We start from the raw sequence: 22493 nt of genomic DNA, 5'->3' as shown, positions 1-22493 counted from the left end.
GGACGACACAGTTCTTGAGAAAAACACAGGAGCTTTATTTACACTATGTACAGGAAAGATCGTCAACAACTGCTAAATTAATCATCAGCAATTAAGCAAATATCAATCGATACCGTAAACTCAACGGTAACAAACGTATTTACATCCAAATAAGCAAAAATACAGCTCAAAAGGCTTCACAAAACAGAGCAATACATTCTCTCCAGCGTACCGCTGCAACGATTCACAAGCAAAAACTAACTCGTGACTGACTTTTTATCATGCAGGACGCTTTTTATAGACATCGAAAGAAATCTCTCAAATATTCCACAAGATTCCCGAAAATCGTAGACCGTTATTTTATTTCTTTCTATTCACAAATTTTATCATTCAGAAATGAGGGAATCGTATACTTCAGCCGAATGTATAGGGGTTGTATATTCATTACAAGAAACTATTTACAGGTTACATTACAACAATAATTTTAGATGAAAGATAATTTAATAAACGCCAAATTTAGCTAGATTACGACAAATTAATCACAAAAATAATTACTACTCACAGAATTTGTAACAATAGCTATACTTGTAAGCTTTAAAAGGAAAAGTATGGGGTCACGCGACAGACAATTGATGTATTTATAATTTAATTTTAACAATTTTAACGCTCTGCAAAGAGCATAAACTGATTTGTAAGTATTTTCATTCATAGCTAACTTTTACAATAATAGTTATGAAGTACAAGTGCCCCATGTTTTTTCTTTTAAAGTTCAGAATTATTTTAATAGCTTCTAAAAACTCAGTCACAAATTTTCCTGGCAACCTGTAAGAAATTTCGAAACTGTACTGGGCTTGAAATCTACATGGAGTTTAGAGAAGTTATTTTATACTTTTTAGTTCATTTTAAAAATATGATGCATTGAAACTTTTTTATTTCATTAATTTCACAAATGACTTTTCCAGGCCCCCCTCCATATTGTTTACCCCTATATTTCATACCTAGTTAAAAAAAATATTGGGCCCCCCCCCTTTTCAGGCTCGTTCCCGGGCCAACTGGTGTCCCTTCTCCCCCCTGTGCACGCCCCTGCTTCGATAAAAGAATGACAGATGCGGTTAAATTGACGATGACGGAGTTCGGTAAATTTATTCAGTCGATAAAATTAGCATAAACAATAAACTGTGCAATTAATAACATTTCAACCCTATAAAACATGGGGGGGGGGCTCTTTCTACATTTCTTTGTACAGCACACAACATAAGTTCAATGCAAGCAAAATATTTTTAATATGAGCATATAAGCACATATCATTCCTGTTCGTCTGCAAATAAACTAGAAACACGAAGCCTGAGGTGAGCAAAGCAGAAATAAAAACACGTATGTGCTAAAAAATAGCGACTCAACCTAACATTTTATTTGTATTTTCCAGCATTTACACTGAAATTTCGCCAACTACGATGTGCCTTTCAAGCTTAAAAAATTTGAGATACATTTTACACACGCACATTTACCATAAAGATCAACAGCGTATACCGTTTCCTATATCTATTTCTTATCAATCTTAAATGGTAGAAATTAATAATCTCGAAATTTTTAGTATTTAGTTCAAGTTTTGCTATTTAAGTTCATCTACTCGTACATGGGAACTTTTCCTTGCAAGAAGGTGATTTTGAACCAAAAAAAAAAAAAAAAACTTGTTTTTTAGTATAAAATCTGCTTGAGTTAAGCCTAGAAAAAAAAAGGATTAACGCAAACCGTAGTCTCCAATCAAGCGCCTCTTGAAGCGTCGCGTCAGCATTTCACTGAATCACGTGTCTGCATTTGGAAAATCATCACAACGCAACGTAACGTAGCCACCTGGCGCCAATCGAGTAGTATCTAAATCGAGCGCCAAACGATTTAGTTTTTGTTCTATCAGTTGAATATTCCTGCGCTTAATTCTGAAGTGGGACAAGATACTTCATACAAAGTTAGAATGATGCTTGGTTTGATCGTCGGACGACTTTCAACAGAATTGCTGAAATAATTCAAGGTAAGAAAACTATTTTATTCCCAACTATTCAGTTTTCTTCCTATCCTTTAGAAGTGTGTTGTCATTTGTTCATAATCACTGGCCGATACGTTCAAGCCTGAACAACTTTTTTTTTTGTTATTATTATTTTAAAATGTATCTTATTTTTAAATTTTTTGGTGCAACTTCCTTTTTAGCCTACTTTTAAATAAATATCGAAAAATTAAAAATTAGAAAGTAGGGTATTGAGATGGGGAAAAATGTCTGTCGGTCTGTCGGTCCGTCGGTCTGTCTGTCCCCCCCCCCTAATAACTTTTGAATGAATAGTCCGATTCGAACAAACTTTTTTTTGTTCGAAAGATCTCTGCGAGGACACCTCATTCCCATATTTTACTTTTTGATTTGAACTATTTTTCGTTCAATTTTGAACAGTTCAAAAAAACTTAACATTAGCGCCTACGGGGAAACTGAAAGTCAATGTAGATTCCGTACTTGAGGGCGGATTTATTTCAAACAAATATTGTTGGAAATAACTCTTGACGCCAAACTCCAGACTCCAACTCCGAGAATTTAGAGGCACCTGACTCCGACTCCTGTGCCCGATAATTAATCGGACGACTCCCCGACTTCGACTCTGACTTCGTAGCTTGGGCAAAAATTTATATACGGAGGACAATCGACTGACTGATTCTTGGATATTCGTCTCCGACTCCTTTATCCCAAAATGAGATCGACTCCGACTCCGCAGCTATGGTTTTCAGTGTGAAATAATTATTGTTGATATGATTTGTTTTTATTTTCACTCTAAATTTTTAATTTAGGTGTTCAGTTTTCGGCGAATAAACTCGAAATCATTTATATTACTACATAAAGGTATGCGCAGACGATTTTTTTTTTGACAATGAAAAGTATTTCTTTAAGTTGACATTTAATTGTTTTTATTTATTTTGGTAAGTGCATTAATTCATTTAAAAAATTATTTTTGGCAACAGGGGAAAAAGAAACGATTTTTTTTTTTTTTGATATGATGTATTTATTTTAATAAGCTTATTAATTTTAATTATTATTTTTTCGTTTTGAAAGCTGTCAAAGAATTTTTTTTAAAGGAAAAAAAGTGTATTAGCTGCTTTGTTTAAAAGGTGCAGCTTTTTTTTTTTTTTTCTTTTTACGCATCTAATTTTTTTAGATGTGTGAGGAATACTTTACTCCTTGAAATTAGCAAAAATATGTTTGAAACAATTTGCGATTTTAGCTATTTTTGGAGAATATTGATCAGGTACTAGAAAGTAGTATGGGTTTACGGGAAAGTAGGCTCGTATAGTTCTAGACGGAACTTCTTGTTTTTTTCGCGCTCACAAACTTGGGTGACTTCACATCGCTTTTTTTTCTTTTCTACAAACTCGTGAACCTGTGTACCATCATTTTTTTCTTCTGCACTTTTTTTTTGGCACCTTTTTTTTTTCTTTACGCCCTCTTGAGGGACCCAGTCCCTGCCCCATGCGTCCCGTTTTTAAAAATGGATAAAAAATTAGATTTAAAAATAAGATAACCTGTCCCCGGGGTAGATACAAGGAGCGGGTTATGGGGGTCATAACCCCCATCCATCGACAATATTATCTATATTTTTGAAAGAATGCTTAAAATACCACTTTCTTTTAATGATTATGAAATTAATTAGTAACTTTGTGCCTTTTCTCCTGACCGATTTGGTGCTTTTTACTGTCACCGAAGAACTGTTTGAAATTTTTCGTGCCCAAAACTAGGCTAGCCACATTTCTGAAATGTTCAACCGGGAGAGTGAAATCCTCCCCCCCCCCCCCCCCGCGTCGCTAGTATTCAAACGAGAACACACTCCTGGCTGATTTTTGGAGCGTTTTATAGGGCAGTTTATTTTCGATGTTGTGAATAAATGGTTACTAATTATGAACCTAAAACAGGGGTAATAAAAAATGATATAAAATTAAAAGTGCGATAAAATTTGAACTTCAATTCATTTACAATTTATTTCAGTTGGAAAAAAAATCTTTTTGAATGAGGAATACAAAATTTAACAATATAATTTACGACGATATATTTCCGATCGATATATTTGAACGATAATCTTAGACATACTCTTCTTTTTATAGGAATTTTGTAGAGTCTTTCTTGGTTTTAATCTTATTCTAAAAATCTTCACAAGCTAATACGGTATTAATTTTATTAGTCAGTGATACAAATGAGGCAGTGAGAAGCAAAGGATGTAAGTTGCCATTTTCAAGTTTCGAGTTAAACGCGTTTAAAGATCAGATCCTAGGTAGGCTTTCATTGAATTTTTTTTTCTAAATCATGCTGTATAAAAGCAACTACCAGGACTACTAGTACTATATCTTGCCCCAAGACAGATGGGAGGTTTTATCTACCATTTGTACTGGTTATTTCAAAATTTTTAATTTTTCCACTTACATCCCTTTGCTTGTCACTGCCTCATATGATAAAGTAATTATCCTAAACAATCATTGATAAACTATTTTTAGACCTTTTTGGTCACTTGTAATCAGTTATATCTTTTTCGGGACAGCCCCCCCCCCCCCCCTTTGTTTAAAAACTTGGACTGTCCCGGTCAAACCGGGACGTCTGGCAAGCCTACCGAAAATCTTTTATTTTTCAGATGACAAAATTTCGCTATGTTTGTGATTAATTGCTCAAAATCTAAAACTGATTGGTAGAATCGAAAAAAAAAGTGAGTTGTAACGACATGCGATAGAAGTGAAATTTCTATATTTTCTTTGCATTTTTAAAGTTTTTTTTTTTTTTTTTTTTTTTAAATCTTCTGAACTGTCACTTCACCCGCATGTTTTCTCTCACGCTAAGCTCTTACTTCTTCTGCGTCTGATTTAAACCTATTTGCAGTAAAATTGGTATGTTTTAATGAAGAAAATATATTATGATCAATGAGAATACTGAACAGTACTCGAAATTCGAATTTAATTGTTGCCAAAAATAATTTTAAATAATAGTGATTAAAAGTTAATCCACTATAATATTAAAATCTGTTTGCATCCGTCTGTCTGTCTGTCCGTCTGTCTGCCTGAAGATCGATCTTCTCGAGAACCGCTGCGAATCGAGAATCAAACGAGATACGGATCAATTCGAAATTTTTCAAAGAAAACAATAGGACCAATCTCGTAATCGTGCGACTTTAATAGCGGAGATATTAATTAAAACGTTAATTAACATAACGTTATTCAGGAATTTTTATTTCTTTCGTGTTGCCATTTTGCATATGGGTGAGCAAGTAAAATTCTAATAATTGTTTTAAAAGAGATTTTTTGGCTGCTGTCCAAATCTTAAAACAACGTTTCCATCTAGAATTTCATTTTAAATTAGTTTAAAATTGGTTTCTCTATTCGGACATAGCCTTTATTTTATCGTCTGTCCTTTTTTTATTTTTTACATTCAACGTTCTTAACTCTTTTCAGCATATGAAAGTTGTTTCTTTAGCTATGTTTATTGATTGTAGTGGAAGTTTATCATTAGCCGGCCTCATATTTTGGTACATTTAGGATGTACGACTAATTATGCTTATTTTGTTGGACTTTTTCCCGTTACTTAAAGGGGGGGCCCGTTGGACCCCCCCCCCCTTTAAGTGAAACAGAGATGAACAAAAAAAGACTGTTTTTAAGGATTTAAACTAAAGCTAAATTGGAATCTGATGACTTGGTATTAAATTAATGCTTATTGGTATTTATTTAGTCTTGGTGCTTTAGTTTCACGTAATCAACCAAAAAGTGTGTGTCATTTTATGTAAAAAGCTGATTGTAATTGTACATAAATATTTCAGATATAGGCTATCAGATGTAATTCATTTTAACGTGAGCACAGATTATAGTTGATATTGCATATATTTTCATCTTATGTGCTAATTGATAATACTCATAACTTGTGTCATTGATAACTATGATTAACGTTAAAGAGATTTTTGCCAAAAATATGCTCTACTGGTGTTTTGCAAACCTTGCATTACGCGTATTTGTTTATTCCTTAGCGCTTTAGAAACTGATGTCAGAGTAATACAAAAACATTAATTGGACATCTCTTTCATTTTTAAGTAGCCCGTGCCGGGCACGCAGCTAGTCTTGTTAATAAAAGTTAACAAACTAAACCCAAGGATGAACTTAAGTAATGTAGATTACGCTTTTAACTGATGACTTGAATGAAAGAGATCTTTGAAAACTCACATTATTTGGAAAATTTAAAATGCCTAAAATTAATATATATATAAGCTTGCTGTTATAAGATCCGCCTTTAAATTTATTTGCTAAATTTAATGAGAAAACTATTTTTGTAATGACTATTGCTTTGCAGCAATTAAAAAAGCGGGAGTATCTTGACTTTATAAGTGCTATTATATTTCATAATTTTTGGCAACAATAAAAAAAAGCACTACGTCGCTTCCTTCGCGCCAAACGTAGCGGATCAAAATTTCAAAGCCCTTGCATAAAGGTTTCACTTCGAAAACTTATTTCCTGAATAAAATCGTAAAATTTAAATAATTTTCATGAAAACACCAAAAATTCGCAGGTAGGTTCAATTCAATTCAATTCAATTCAATTCAATTTATTTCAATCAGGGAAATATACATATATATACACACACACACATATATACATACATATATATACACATATATACATATACATATATATATACACATATACACACACATATATATATATTTTACAAATATGCATTTCACATATAAAATAAAAAGAAATTACAAACAGAAATATATTTCTCTCAGTCGAATTGAGAATCCCTGATTGAGTAGATGGGAGTAAAGGCTATACAATAGCCTGACTAGCTCCCACCACTCAGAGAAGAGCTTAATTTAGAGCCAGTTTATAACATAATATAAAATTAACAAAAAATAAATGCATAATCATACAAAGAACACATAAACACAACACAAGTAATTCAATTAAAGTACGTCTAATTTTATAACAGAACCGAGGCATACTATTACGAATATGCTGCTTTATCCTAAATTGACTGCAGTAGAATTGAGTATAAAATTTTTTAGCCTATTCTTAAACAAATTTCGATTATTAATGGTTTTTAAACAATTGGGTAAGGTGTTCCACAATCTTGGTCCGTAGGAGTTAATGCCATTAAACAATAGATTTGTTTTTGCGTTTATAGGTATAATATTTTCACGGTTTCTAGTGGGGTAGTTATGAACCAATTCACGGATTGTTACTATTTCTGAATTCAAACCATTTGTTACTAAATCATGCATAAAAATACCAACATTATATTTATAAATTTGTTAATAATGAGAACTGTACTGTTCTCTTAGAAAAAAAACCTTACCCCCCCTCCCCCCTTCTTCAGAAACCCAGTCCTAAATCCGTCCATGTCTAGGTGATACCTGAACACGATGCGCCAAAAAGAAAAGAATTTAAAAAAAATTAAAACTTTGCAAAAAGGAAACAATATGTAAAGGTGAATTTTTGTGTAATTACACTCTGTGCGGCAAAAAATACCTTCAAAATGCTTCTGAAATATTTCATGCTGATTGTGTAAATGAACCCCTGAATCCAAATATGACCACCGTTTTCCCTTACACGTCCCACTTTTTGGAAATAGTGCACTTTTCTGAGGGGCTAGCGAGTAAGCCCGGATCTATACATTTTGGGCCCCCCTGCAACAAAATCTGTCGGGCCCCACCCCAGAGACCACCAGTATATGTTTGTAACGTTAATAAGTCTTAGTGATAGTTTTTTTTTCAATTTCGTCTTCAATTTCTTGGGCCGTTGGGCCCTTTAAGGAATGCCCCCCCCCCTCCACTGCTGGGTCTGCGGGTGAAAAGATCCGGGCCTGCTATGGAGATGTAAAGTTCAAAAGCATGAACAGTTGGGGAAGGTTGGGAAACTCATGGGGGTATTTCCACCTAGAATGTTTTCAAAATCGAAATGTGACCACCGTTTTCCCCCTACACGTCCCACTTTTTGGAAATGCCCTCCCCCCCCTTTGTGTTTCAGTTTTCGGGAGGGGAGCATTACATTAAAACACTTTTCTGGGGGGCTAGAGTGAAACAAAGTTCAAAAGCGGTAACAGTTGGAGCAAGTTGGGAAACTCAGGGGGGTATTGCCCCCCCCCCAAAATTAAATACTCAAAGCCGATCTTTTTTAGGGGTTTATTTTACTATCTTTTATGTTAGTTTTCTCTATAAACCAGAGCGTAGGATTAACTTCTACGAGCCCCATACGCAAAAAAATTTAGTATTAAAAAATTAGTTTTCAAAAAAAAAAAAGAAATAATTATTGGAAGCATCGCATTTTGATTAGTCACATCGCAGATTTTGAGTTAAGAACCTTTAGTCCAGCCAATAAATACATTGCACCTTGCAAAAAGTGAGATCGAAGGTTTAAAAAAAAAAGGTACATATAGAGAGGGGCCAACATGAAAAAATCAAGTTATTCAAGACGAAAGACCCCGGGAGTTGTTTTGAAGGCCGGAAAACCACGAAAAGTTACGATTTTTTTTTTTCAAAACATCTCTGAAATGGTTTAACTTAGAGAAAAATTTCTAATGTAAAGTTAAAAGAACATTAATTTTCCTACAACTTTCATAATTACAACTTTTTTGTAGCATAAATAGTAAGCTTGCTGCGTTCTTTGAAAATGGACAGTTTTCTTTTATTCCGGAAAAAAAGCATTTACTTCCTAAATAAGGCACAATTAGGGATTGCAATACCGGACCAAAAATACAATACCGGTATTCGGTATTTTTTAAAACGTAATACCAGTATACCAGTATTCGAAATTTCTCAAAGAATGATTGAAAACAGTTTGGTTCCCGTATTTTCATAATGCTCTGCCAAAAAATGTTTTGTTTATGAAAACATAGTGTGAACAAACATAAATGAAGCAAGACAAACAACGTTTTTAAAATTAAAAACCAAATAAAATAATAGTTTAAAAAACTAAAAAAACACGCTTTCGTAGCAAAATGAACTAAAAAGTGAAAAATAATCTTTGGATGATAGTAGTTGACCAATCACTTAATTTTAATGTAGTACAAAAAAAGCGTGGGGTGCTGTCTATTTACATTTTTGCTTGGACAACAAATGGAAGAAATGCAAGACAACTGATAAGAAGCCCCCCACGCTTTTTTATATTACATTAAAATTAACTAATTGGTCAACTACTATCATCCAAAGATTATTTTTCAATTTTTAGTTCATTCTGCTACGAAAGCGTGTTTTTTTAGTTTTTTAAACTATTATTTTATTTTTCTGTTTTTTAGTCTTATGTTGAAAAATTATCAGGCGACGAAATCATTTATAAGACGAGTGCGAGGTAATATCTTAAAGTTAAGACAAGGGCACCCCAATGGGAAGCTACTGTGAGTCATCGGTGTATGTTTGTGGAAATCATATTTATATTACTTTGAAAATTTGAGATGCATTTGAATAAAAGTTTTGTTCAACAATGGTCTGATCAGCAAGGAATTTCCAATTGAAGACGCACCTAAACTTTGGCATGAAATTAGTTAAAAACAATTATATTTCATGTTTTAATTCCCTTGGAACATTGGAACACATTTTGTCTGATGCAGAAAAATGAAAGGTTTTTGTAGTTTTTAAATAATTTTTGCGAGCATTTTTTTAATGTATTTTTTTTTTAATTTTTCCTTTTTCACATTGTTGGATTTATGCTAAAATATTGATTAAAATTGGAGGAAACTAACAATTAAAAGAGTTAATTAACTAATTTGATTATAGAATATTGCATTGTCATCGGGTCTGAGTTCGCGTGCCAAATTTCAAAAGAATCCGATCGCAGGAAGTGGGCGAAATTTGAGCTGCAAGATTCCGTTACAAGATACATACATACATACATACAGGTGAAGCTAATAAAAGCGTGTTAAAAAAACCCCCGACTGAGTAGCAACTGTAGAATCAAGAGGGAAAATTGAAAATCCTTAAAAGCCTTATATTATTAAAAATCAACTATAAGTATTTTATTTGCTAACAAATACAAACTGGCAACAGATAAAAATCTAAAATCATTGCTTTTCATTTCCTTGTCGCCCAACAATGAATTCGGTGATCAATCGCGTGAATAAAGGCTTAGCCTTATTTAAAATCTCCTTTTAAAAAACGTTATAATTCGAATTCTATGAAACATTGAAATTCCAAACACATTCTGCCAGACGCAGAAATTTTTTTTCCTTATTTTGGTATTAAATTTAAAAATTTTCAATTATATTTTCATTGCAAAAATCGCGAAAAACCTTTTGGAGGTTTTTAATTATTTCTTCGTTAATCAGTCATCCGAAGACGCAACCTAGCTAAGAACACTCTCGATCAACTCTCCTGTTGAACAAAAAAAAGTTTTTCAAAATCGGTCCATCCGTTTAGACGCTAGAGTTCCACAGACAGACACACAGATACACAGACGTCACGTCAAATTTATAACCCCCTTCCTTTGTGTGTCGGGGGTTAAAAATAGACAACAGTAAGAAACATAATGCATCTATTAAATTGCCTCAAAGGTTGGAACTCATTTTTGTGCACAAATTTCCTGCAGTTGAAAATATTTTCTGAATTCAAGCAGGTAGGTAGTTCTGATAACAATGGGCCATATGCCTCATCTAACCGCCTCTCAGAACTTTGTCTTCAAATAATTCTGTTGCGTGTTATTTTCGAACAAATCCTTTTGTGTGTGTGTGTTTCTTTTGTACTGTATGTATTATTATTTTTATTAGAGACGTACCGAGTACTCGGTAACTACTCGGTACTCGGCCAAATTCTGATCAGATACTCAGCCAATACCGAGTAGTTGCAAAAAATTGAATATTGTCCAAGACAGATATTAAAATTTATAAAAAAAAAAGCAAGCGTCATATTCTGCAATCATTTACAATTAAAATTTTTACAATCAAAATTAAATTTTGAGAAAAATTAAGTTTGTAATGCTTTAATGGAATAAATCTTTATTTTAATGTCCCCAAAGTTAATAAAACTTATTTATAAAAAATTATGCAAAAAAGGTAAGCATAGAAAATATGGAATTTTTAGATTAAAAATGGATTTTTGATACAAACAAAAATTAGTTATAAAAAATATAAAAATACCTTTGCTTAAAAAATAAAAGGAAATAAAACAATGTTAAAAGCACAGTGCAAGAACACTGCAGACACGTGTTTTGGCGTTACAAGAAAATATCTTTTTCAATGCATAAAATAAGAGCTCGTGGATTTAGAGGCATCCGTCAAAAGTCGGATTTTCTTGTCGAATGTCTTTACATTCTTTAGCTCACATGTTATGCACTGAAAAAGACGTTCCTTGTAACGGGGGCGGGCAGAAACACGTGTCATCAGTGTTCCTGCACATTTGTTTTATCTGATTTTGAAAATTATTTATGTTTGGGGGACTAAAACTATAATTGATTGGTATACAGTGAAACCCCTCCTAACGGACGACCCTCTTATGCGGACAATTTTTAATTCCCCAGTTCCAATGCAAATAACATTATTAAACCCGTCCTGCGGACACCTCTCTATTGCGGAAAAAAAAATTGTCCTGTTAATGTCCACATTAGAGGGATTTTACTGTAATTTGTTTTAACTCCAACTTGATTAATCATACCTTTTATTTATTTATTTTTAATTTTAAAAATATTTTTTTTGTAAAATTTTTGACACAAACAAAATTGTTTATGTAATGCGTAATTAAATTTCAGCAGGAATTTATTTTAAAAACTATTATATGGACCAGGAGGTCTATACTACTATTCCAATAAGTTCAAAATTCATCACATGTGTGTCAGTGGTTCTTCTTAAAACATAATTGGTACTTGGTAACTCGGCCGAGTGGTGAAAGGCCGAGTACTCGGTAACTCGGTACTCGGCCGAGTAGTGGAAGGCCGAGTACTCGGTACTCGGCTACTCGGACAAAGTGCTACTCGGTACGTCTCTAATTTTTATTTTATATTATTATTATTATTTTAATTTATAGCTAGACATAATTTATCTTCGTTAGAATATACTTTTCCAATATTAACGTCATCTTCAACAATTTCTTCTTGATCAGGATACGTTTATGTGTGCATTTAATTATCCCTATGGTTCAAAATTTACAATGAAGTTAACGAAGTTTGTCTTGTTAGTTTCTTTTACTCGTTTACGTTTTATTTTCAAAATTCTTTACATTTAAAATTATGTAAATACCTGAAAATATGTTCCAGTTGATTATGCCTTACCTCTATGCAAATTTTCAAGACAGTGTATAATTTCCAAATATTATCTTGCCTAGTGTAAAGCTAAATAGCGAGACAGGGCAACGAACCAATGCCATTCACATCAAGTTACCATTTGTTATACAACCCAAATTGAAAATAATAGAATATTTTTCACTTTTTGGAAACTAGTTTATTCCAACTAAATATAAGTGCAAATTAGGTATTTAAATGAACAAACGACCTTTCTTATACCTTAAAGTATACATTTCATTTCGATTACAGTTAATTATAGATAATCTTAGACAGAATAATTCAACAGTTCATAGTGATGAGAGTTTATATTGAGTCAAAAAATAGAATATTCAAATTAAAGAGGGAAAAACATTTTCCAAAAAAAAAAAAAAAAATCAAAACTTGAATGCGTCATTTTTTGCTGGATTCACACACACACACACACACACACACACACACACACACACAATTCTGTATTCCTTTTACGCACGGATTCTACCACCTATTTAAGGGGGTCCGGGACACATTTTGAAAATTTTTTTATTATGTACTTTAGAGTTTTGAAATTTTTTGAACTGATTCATCATTTATTTAATCAGCAAAATCATAACATAAATATGAAAAAAAAATTATTTTTTTATTTAAATTTAATTTGTTTTTTTCAAAAAAATGGGGTTGCTTTAAATTGCTATAACTCAAAATATTGTTGGTCAATTTTCAATTTTTTTTCAGAAAAGTATGCACAAATATCTAAGCTTTAATTTTTATTCGGCGATTTTAAAAATATTGATTCAATAAAAAATAAAAAATATTTGAAGAAAAATTTCGAGAAATTCAAAGATACTTTTTTTTTAAAAAATCATAATTTTTGCAGTAAACGTTTTTCTCAAATTCGCCGAATAAAATTTAAAGTAAACTGTTTGAAAACGATATGCTCCAAGTTTCATTACTTTATCTTTATCGGTTCCTGACTTATAAGAGTTTGAATGCAAGAAATCGGGAAAAATTGCATCATGGAGAAAAACGCGTTTAAAGTTTTAAAGTTATGTACACATTCGTTAGATGCATGCAACAAAAGTAACTATAACTTTCGTTCTATTTAAGGTAGAAACAAGATTCAAACGTCCTCTTAAGCAGAAAAAAACGGAGCAATTTTTCAAATTATAAAAAAAAATTGCAAAATTTGAGGATTTTTGTGTCCCGGACCCCCTTAAAGTCGGATCCCGCTACAACGCGATCCGACTTACGCGAAATGGCTATAACGCGAGTTTTTCATGAGTAATGAATTTTTTATTGCAGACACAAATTCCTCGCCTGCAACATGAAGTTTTTTGAAAATAAGCAGCCAAGTGTTAGAATGGGCTTCGTTGACACTAAATTTTGGTTTTGTGAATGGACTTTCATCCCTTTAGCATCACTGAAAAGCGGAAGTTCACGTACTGCATTAGTCTAAACAACGCTTTGCTTTAGTTTATACAAATTACCGCTTTGATTCTTAACGTGTTTTTTTTTCCTCCTTCATTCTACATACTGAACGTCGCGTCTATAAAATGGAATGGCTCCCAAACGCGCGTTTTCATTTTAAGTTCGTAAAAGTGGAAAGAAAAAGAGAAAGTTTCTGAACATTAAAGAAATGGTCAAGATTCTCGATATGATTGAACAATTAAAAAGTGCTTCGAAGGTAGCACGACAATTAGGTATGAGTGAATCTTCGATACGTTCCATTAAAATTCAAGAAAATGGAAATCAGTAAAAGTTCAGAACTTAGCTTTAATACTGAAGCTGGCCGAGTAGTGTCTGAGGAGCAAAATATACAAACATCATGAAAATGGAAGCTGCTCTTTCATTGTGGCTAAAAGAAGTCAGAAAGAGGGGTGTTCCCACACTGCATAAACCATCATCTTCATCATTTTAAAAATTATAATTAAGTTTACAATATCTACTGTTCAGTGCTATTATAATGCAATTATGTGCGTAATGTAAGTCTCGTACTGTTTTAATTCATGTCTCTCATTGATTTTGTGCATCATAACAGTCATTTATGTTAAACAGTAACGCTTTTTCTAAAATACAGTAAAAAGTCAGTTCTTTAAAAAGATACAGTTAGATATAGTTGAGAAATGGTTTGAAACAATATGAGGGGTGTTAACACATGTCTGAAATAATTTGGCATGTTCATTAAAAATTTCTAAACATACTTTGTTCCACAACGCGACTTGCGCGAAGGGAGCACCGTACACAGATTAGACATCATAAATTCAGAAGCAGAATAGAAGGATCAACAGTCGGGGCCTATTCAAATTTTACGGGGTTCCTTGAATCAGAAAGGAATGTGCATCGACTGTTGATCCTTCTATTCTGCTTTTGAATTTATGATTTGTCTTATCTGTGTACGGTTATAAAACTATTTCAACGGTGTAGTTATTCAGTAGTACTTAATAACATTCTAAACGACTGGGCTTATACATTTTTTCTTTTTAGTTTTTCTGGTTTTTATGCAGTCGGGTTTTTTGTTTTTATTTAATAATTTTTTATCCACCATTTCTATTTCTCTCTCTTCTTTTTCTTTATTTATTACAATTATTTAAAAAGAAAAAAGAGGAATGGGAGAGAAACAAAAACTCCTTTTTCAAACAACTTTATATTGCTTTTTTATCCAACATTTCTTTATCTCTCTTTTATCGTAAGTTTCATTCGTAAAAATTCAGAAAAAGTCATAAATTTTTTTTGGTCGGGTCTCTTGTATTCATAAAAAGCCTCGATCAAAAAAAATTCTTTAACAAGTTCTCAAAAGTTGAATAACATAGAATGAATTCGACAACTAACGTAATCAAAATACAAATAACACAAGCTGACTGGTCTTTAAAATTATCATTTTTTAGTTTTTCTGATCTATTTTCATCAACGTGGTGCACATAATGAAGTCATTCTCTATTATGGGGAAAAATATGAGTACTTAATGACCACATCAAAGATCAGTTGATGTTTTTCCCAACACTAATTTCGGACGTTACTGATAGAAATGCATCGTCAATCGCAAAGAACAGGGTTGCCACGCACCTGTAAAACATGAAAATCCTGGAATGGGCTCGTTTCCAAGATTTTAAAAGTATTTTTTTCTGAAAGAGCATGCTTAAAAACATAGAATCCGACCATTTTTTAAAAATAATTTGACTAAGTTTCATATTTTTAAACAAATTACTTAAAATCGGTGCGTTCTCATTATTTACGCTTCTGCTGATGACATCGCAAATGATGAAATGCCATTCATTGTTGTCACTCACAGAGCAAAATATTTCATTCGCATCTTTACTCACGTGTATTGGCAACGATAGGGTTGATAGTAAACGTAGAGCGCATTATTTAATTCGCTCTTGATTATCATTCCGTGGAAACGTGGTAAAAAGATGCGGCAAAGTGCATCATATGTGACGTCATAAAGACCACGCCTTGTTTGAAACATCGGATATTTTAAGAAATCAATTAAAAAATAACTGTTGGGAAAATGAAATTATTTGTTGGGCTTAAAAGCCTTTATTCAGTATCTTGGAGCGCTTTTAATTTAATTACAAATGTTAAAGTATTTTTTTTGAAACTTACCTCCGATATGTTTTTGCCACTCCGCGTCTTGTGTCCCAGCGGCGGATAACTGAAATTGATTCGGGCATGATCGTGCAACATCGGAATCATCCTATGACGTAACACCCGATGGTTGAGATGTTTTTGGCTACTTTGAGCCGAAAAAACGAATAGAAAGATTGTTAAATCACTCAATCAGGAATAGTTGAGATGTATATCTCCAATGCAAAGTAGGGTGTGTCATGGGATGACGTATCGCGGTCATAGAACGTATAAATAGATTGATCGAAATATTTTCAGTGCTCACTTTTTGTTTGTGTTTACTCCCCATTGGCATCTTGCCATTTTTTGTTGACCAATCAGGGATTGGTCTTTGAAGGTTCGGCAACTATGCTAGGTTGTTGATTGAAGTTGCGGCGCGCTCGAGCCGTTGATGATGCAACGTTTTTGAATTCAAGCTGGGCTTGAGATAAGTTTTATTCAGTGTTAATTGTTGTTTAAGAATGTTCTAAATTACTCCAGTTTATGGAGGGAAAAATGTCAACATTGCTGAAGAGGTTCGCAGGAGATGAAGTTCATTGCAATTAGGCCTAACACTTAAACTTGGCCAATACCTGGATTGATTTACCGGTGCTCCTGTGGTGGTGTGGGACTGTCATCAGTTTGAAATCATCGATGTCCTTCAGAGTGACCTTCATGATTGGATTTCCTAGACGTTCCTACCAGAGTTCCAGAAAGTTCCGGTGTGATTCCTGTGGATGCACAAGTTTGCTTTCCGGTATTTGAAGAGGTTCTTCTAGAACTAAGCAAGCCTATCGGCCGGTTCATGATGGAACAGTTTTCTTCGATTACACTTGGTCAAGAAGTCTTCAGCAATGTAAACATGCGCATTAGCGCAGGAAGGTGACATTTTACAATTTCTTCTAAAATGTTTCGCGTTTTTTCTAAAAGTGTTTATTTAATAATTTAACTTTGAAATTTCTGTGATTATTGGGGGGTTTTGTACACTCTAAATTATTTTTGGTATTTAACAAATGTTTATTGTTGTATACTGTGATATTTTAATAAATGTTATTTATTTAAAATTACTTTGAGTATGTTTTATTTCTTACTGGCAGACTGCACGGCTTTTTGATGTTGGGGTTCTGTAAACCTTTTATTTAGTTCTATGAACTTAAGGTAAAGACACATTTCCCAACATTATTTTCTGGGACCAAGTTATTATTATTATTATTTTTATTCTATCAATTTCAGTGACTAAAAGTAGTACTTTTGACTGAAGGAAACAACCCCATTATCGGGGAAAATGTAAGTCACCTAAAATGGTTAGGGAAATGTCAGGGAAAATCATAAATTATTGAAGTTTCTGGAAATGTCAGGGAACTCCTTTCCAATTTTGCGATCTGATAGATAAAACTACTGTGCCATTTGGCAGGGTTACCAACTGCTCCGCATTTTGCGGAGTTGCTCCGCAAAGATAGCGAAACTCGAAAGCTCCGCAAGATTGCTATTTTGCTCCGCATTTTTCATTTGGTCTTAATTTTGACCAAGCTTACCAAAGAATTTAATAAAATTAAATGCATTTTTATTATATTTTGTTAGTATTATTAGGCATGTAAATATGAAAATTTAACCCTTATACTCAAAGCATGACATAGTGTTTAAAGTTATGGGGTTAAAGTGTTACTAATTTAAAAATAATTATTCTTATACTAATACTTAAAATGATTATAAAAGCTCAAAAACAATTTTTGATACGAGGTTTAGTTTTTTTTTTTTTTTTTTTTTTTTTTTTTGAGCAATCACGATTGTTTATTGTTCTCACTTCACTGTTTTTGGCGTCCTATCACTTTATTTTCCCACCGCCACCCTCCGCACCATCACCGTCGACTGGCTCCTCACGATGCTGCTCCTATAGCGAAAGCCGTCTCCAGGTTGCATCCATGTCCTACACACATGCGCATGCATACACAACTACACACACACAAACAAACACACGCACACACACGAATACATACACAAACACATACACACAACTACCCACACATTCATGCCTGCACACAGACACAAACACATTTGCCTACACACACATACACATACCCCTACACACAAATACACATACCCCCTACATACAAATACACATACCCCCCACACACAAACACACACGCCTACTTACACACAGTCGTGATTGCGAAAAACATAATTTGAATTCAAAATGTCAAAATTCAAATTAATTTTTCTTTTTTTTTTTTTTTTTTTTGTTGATTTTTACACAAAATACCGAGTTGCTCCGCAAAATTTCAAAATGCACCCCCAAAACCACCAAAGATGCTCCTCAAATTTTTCCTCCAAGGTTGGCAACCCTGCATTTGGGCAAAAATGCTGAAGTACGGCAAATGTCGCGTTCCAGATAATGCGAATTTTCCTGATAGGAAAGAAAATTCAAGATCATTTTTGAAGACGGAATGCAATAAGGTTATAAAAAAAAGAAAAGAAAAGAAATATCTATACGAAAATCATTAAGTTTTGATTTACATCATAACATTTTATTTCGCTTCTTTTGAAAAAAAAAAAAGATCCAAGTCATGCTAGCAAGAAATTACTAGTATTTTCCGCAATGCATCTGTGGTCTTATTAGTATTCTAACAGCTTTCATTCTGCACATTTTTTTTTGAGCAATCACGATTGCTTATTGTTCTCACTTGACTGTTTTGATGTCCTTTGATTTTATTTTCGCACCGCCACCCTCCGCAGCATCACCGTCGACCGGCTCCTCACGATGCTGCTCCTATAGCGGAAGCGGTCTCCAGGTTGCATCCATGTCCTACACACACCCGCATACATACACAACTACACACACAAACACGTACGCACACATACACCTCATACACCTACACACACACACACACAAACACATACACACAACTACCCACACATTAATGCCTGCACACAAACACATACACATACCCCCCCACACACACTTATGCCAGCACACAGACACAAACACACATGCCTACACACACATACCCCCTACACACAAACACACATACCCCCCTCCCCCCACACACAAACACAAACGCCTACTTACACACTCGTGATTGCGAAAAACATAATTTGAGTTTTGACATCTTGAATTCAAATTAATTTTTTTCTTTTCTTGAATTTATTTTGGCGGCAGCTGATAGGTCATCTACACTCTTCGACGACTCCAAACCATTGAGAAGAGATAAAGTGGAAGGGGTGAAATCTTTCATTCGTTTCTTTCGCTTGTTTCACGCAAAACGCGCCAACCATTGGTCGTTGTTGAGCCACGTGACTTGGAGTTTTTGGGCAAGCTTTTGCTAAGCAATGTTTGGACTAGCACCCTCCATTTACTAATTCCAGCTCCAAGCAAAACATTTTCGAACTACAATGGGTCAACCTCGTGATACTACTGCATATTTGTACAGAAGTTTTTTAAAATTGATTTGGAAGGCATTTATAAAGAATTTGTATTCCAAGCAAAAAAAATCGTTATCGTTTGGTCAATGATAGTGGGAGAAGCTTTGGATATTGTATTTAGGGTTGTCACAAATCTGGTTTTTCTGTGTCATACCTATGTCTTATCTACACCTGGTTGATGGTTACTTTTAATACTTTAATGTTGATGGTTACTTTTAATACTTTGATTTTAGCTTCCTTGTTGGTAAACAAATGAAGGAATTCTCGAAAATGAAAGAAACTTATACCACGTAATTATTGTAATGTTGTATAAAAACGGTATTCCATTTACGTGTCTTATCTTGCTTTGTATTTTCTGTAAGTTTCGGTTAATTTGCATAATTCTTTCATGGTTGTGCAATTTTACATAAGTATATTATTAGAATCGAAACTTGATTTAAATTTTATTATTGATTTTAAAAGCTGTTTGCCGAAATTTGTAGAGGCGGTCATATCCAGAGACGACGTTCTGAATTTTGTAGAGACCCTCCAAGAACTGTTGTCCTTTGAATCTCAAACAATTCCTACAATAGGCTTACAATCTCCCTACTTTCCGATGCAAGACTTACCTCTTATAGTTAGTTCACAATCCAGCCCCTCCCCCTACTGTCGCGAAATCACTCCTTTCGATGGAATGATTTTTATGTTTTGTAAGTTTTTACATCAATTTTGTTTTCAAGTCCTTTTTTTCCACGCGAGTTGAATATTCTGTACCCCTTTTTACAAAAATCCTTTATTTTTGTATGCTAATTGTCTTCATCTCTTTTCAGCATTCATCTTGATTTCTATTCTACAAGTACAATTGGAAGGAATTAAAAAGGACATTGAAAAACACAACCTGAGAAATTTTTGTAAAATAGATTTTGTTAAGGTGCTCAAGTACCATAAAATGGCACGCAATGGGAATATCCGTAAAGCTAAAAAAAAATATCGCTGTGAGTTGTGTAGGAAGGAATTTTCTTGCAAGTATTATGTAAAGACACATTACAGGGTTCACGCCGGTGCAAAACCCTATTCGTGTGACTGTTGCTCTAAGGCCTTTGCGGGAAAGTCAGATTTAAAAAGACACTTAAGGATCCATACAGGAGAAAAACCCTACTCTTGTCACTTTTGCGAGAGGGCCTTTTCTAGGAAGTACCACTTAAAGAGACACTGCCTCCTGCATACAGGAGAAAAACCCTACTGGTGCGAACAGTGCTCGGAGACCTTTTCTCAGTCCTCAATTTTGAAAAAGCACTTGAGGACCCATACAGGAGAAAAACTCTACTGGTGCGAACAGTGCTCGAAGACCTTTTCTCTGTCCTCAACTTTGAAGAAGCACTTGAGGACCCATACAGGAGAAAAACCCTACTGGTGCGAACAGTGCTCGAAGACCTTTTCTCAGTCCTCAACTTTGAAGAAGCACTTGAGGACCCATACAGGAGAAAAACCCTACTGGTGCGAACAGTGCTCGAAGACCTTTTCTCTGTCCTCAACTTTGAAGAAGCACTTGAGGACCCATACAGGAGAAAAACCCTACTGGTGCGAACAGTGCTCGAAGACCTTTTCTCTGTCCTCAACTTTGAAGAAGCACTTGAGGACCCATACAGGAGAAAAACCCTACTGGTGCGAACAGTGCTCGAAGACCTTTTCTCAGTCCTCAACTTTGAAGAAGCACTTGAGGACCCATACAGGAGAAAAACCCTACTGGTGCGAACAGTGCTCGAAGACCTTTTCTCTGTCCTCAACTTTGAAGAAGCACTTGAGGACCCATACAGGAGAAAAACCCTACTGGTGCGACCAGTGCTCGAAGACCTTTTCTCAGTCCTCAACTTTGAAGAAGCACTTGAGGACCCATACAGGAGAAAAACCCTACTGGTGCGAACAGTGCTCGAAGACCTTTTCTCAGTCCTCAACTTTGATGACACACTTGAGAACCCATACAAGAGAAAAACCCTACGCTTGTCAGTTTTGCGAGAGGACCTTTTCTCGGAAGTACCACTTAAAGAGACACTGCCGCCTGCATACAGGAGAAAAACCCTACTGGTGCGAACAGTGCTCGAAGACCTTTTCTCTGTCCTCAACTTTGAAGAAGCACTTGAGGACCCATACAGGAGAAAAACCCTACTGGTGCGACCAGTGCTCGAAGACCTTTTCTCAGTCCTCAACTTTGAAGAAGCACTTGAGGACCCATACAGGAGAAAAACCCTACTGGTGCGAACAGTGCTCGAAGACCTTTTCTCAGTCCTCAACTTTGATGACACACTTGAGAACCCATACAAGAGAAAAACCCTACGCTTGTCAGTTTTGCGAGAGGACCTTTTCTAGGAAGTACCACTTAAAGAGACACTGCCGCCTCCATACAGGAGAAAAACCCTACTGGTGCGAACGGTGCTCGAAGACCTTTTCTCAGTCCTCAACTTTGAAGAATCACTTGAGGACCCATACAGGAGAAAAGCCGTATGCGTGCGACTATTGCCCAAAGTCATATGCTTACTCCGGTTCCTTAAAAATTCACGTCGGTGGGCAACATGGCATAAAAGCTTACGAGTGTAAAAGCTGCCCGAAAGCCTTTTGTCAAAAATCGCAATGGAGAATGCATATGACGGAGCACGAATCCTACTTGTGTGATTTCTGCAGCAAGTCATTTCGCACCGCTTCGGCCCTTAAATCTCACCTCAATTTCCATGTTGAAAGAAATACATATTTGTGTCGAACATGCGCAAAGACATTCCATACTGCTAAGCAGTTAAAACTTCATCTAAGGGTCCACACTTGAAGATGAAATCTCCGAGTGAAAAATGCAAATTGAAACTTAAATCGTCAATCTGGCAGTGTCAAAAAGCAAGTTTTTCTAATAGTTGCAATTAACTAATAAGTGAAGAATTATTTGAAATATTATAGCATGTTCTTCAATTAATTCGATGTTTTGACTTCCTTAATGTAAAATTTTTGAATTTATGTTAAATTTGTAAAACTAATCTTCACGCATTCTTTTTTACACAGTCTACCATTTATTAAATAAATTAATGAAAACTCTGCTTTTGTTTAATGTTTGATATTTGGGTTATTGTTTATTTTGATCAATGCATGTGAAGTGGTTAAATTTAGTCAACATAGTATAAAATATAATAAAGTTAATAAATGAAACATAATGCAAACAAAATTCCTCTAGGACACCTATTACTGGGACATGTGCCTTAATCCATGCTAATATCTCCAGAAAATTT

The 22493-nt window shown here is 34.4% G+C and overlaps 1 protein-coding gene across 1 annotated transcript in view; it reads right to left on the bottom strand.

The window, feature by feature from the left end:
- LOC129226237 (gastrula zinc finger protein XlCGF49.1-like) overlaps window positions 1–16502 on the bottom strand; it is a 51656-nt gene extending 35154 nt beyond the window's left edge. Inside the window, exon 1 of the mRNA XM_054860836.1 lies at window positions 16419–16502. Within this exon, the coding sequence (XP_054716811.1) occupies window positions 16419–16502 (84 nt within the window). The remainder of the gene's footprint in view (window positions 1–16418) is intronic.
- Window positions 16503–22493: the final 5991 nt, after the last annotated feature.

This window comes from Uloborus diversus, chromosome 7 (assembly GCF_026930045.1).
Source record: "Uloborus diversus isolate 005 chromosome 7, Udiv.v.3.1, whole genome shotgun sequence".
NCBI lineage: Eukaryota > Metazoa > Arthropoda > Arachnida > Araneae > Uloboridae > Uloborus > Uloborus diversus.
Note: the sequence above shows the minus strand (reverse complement) of the source record. Positions and strands in the feature narration are given on the sequence as shown.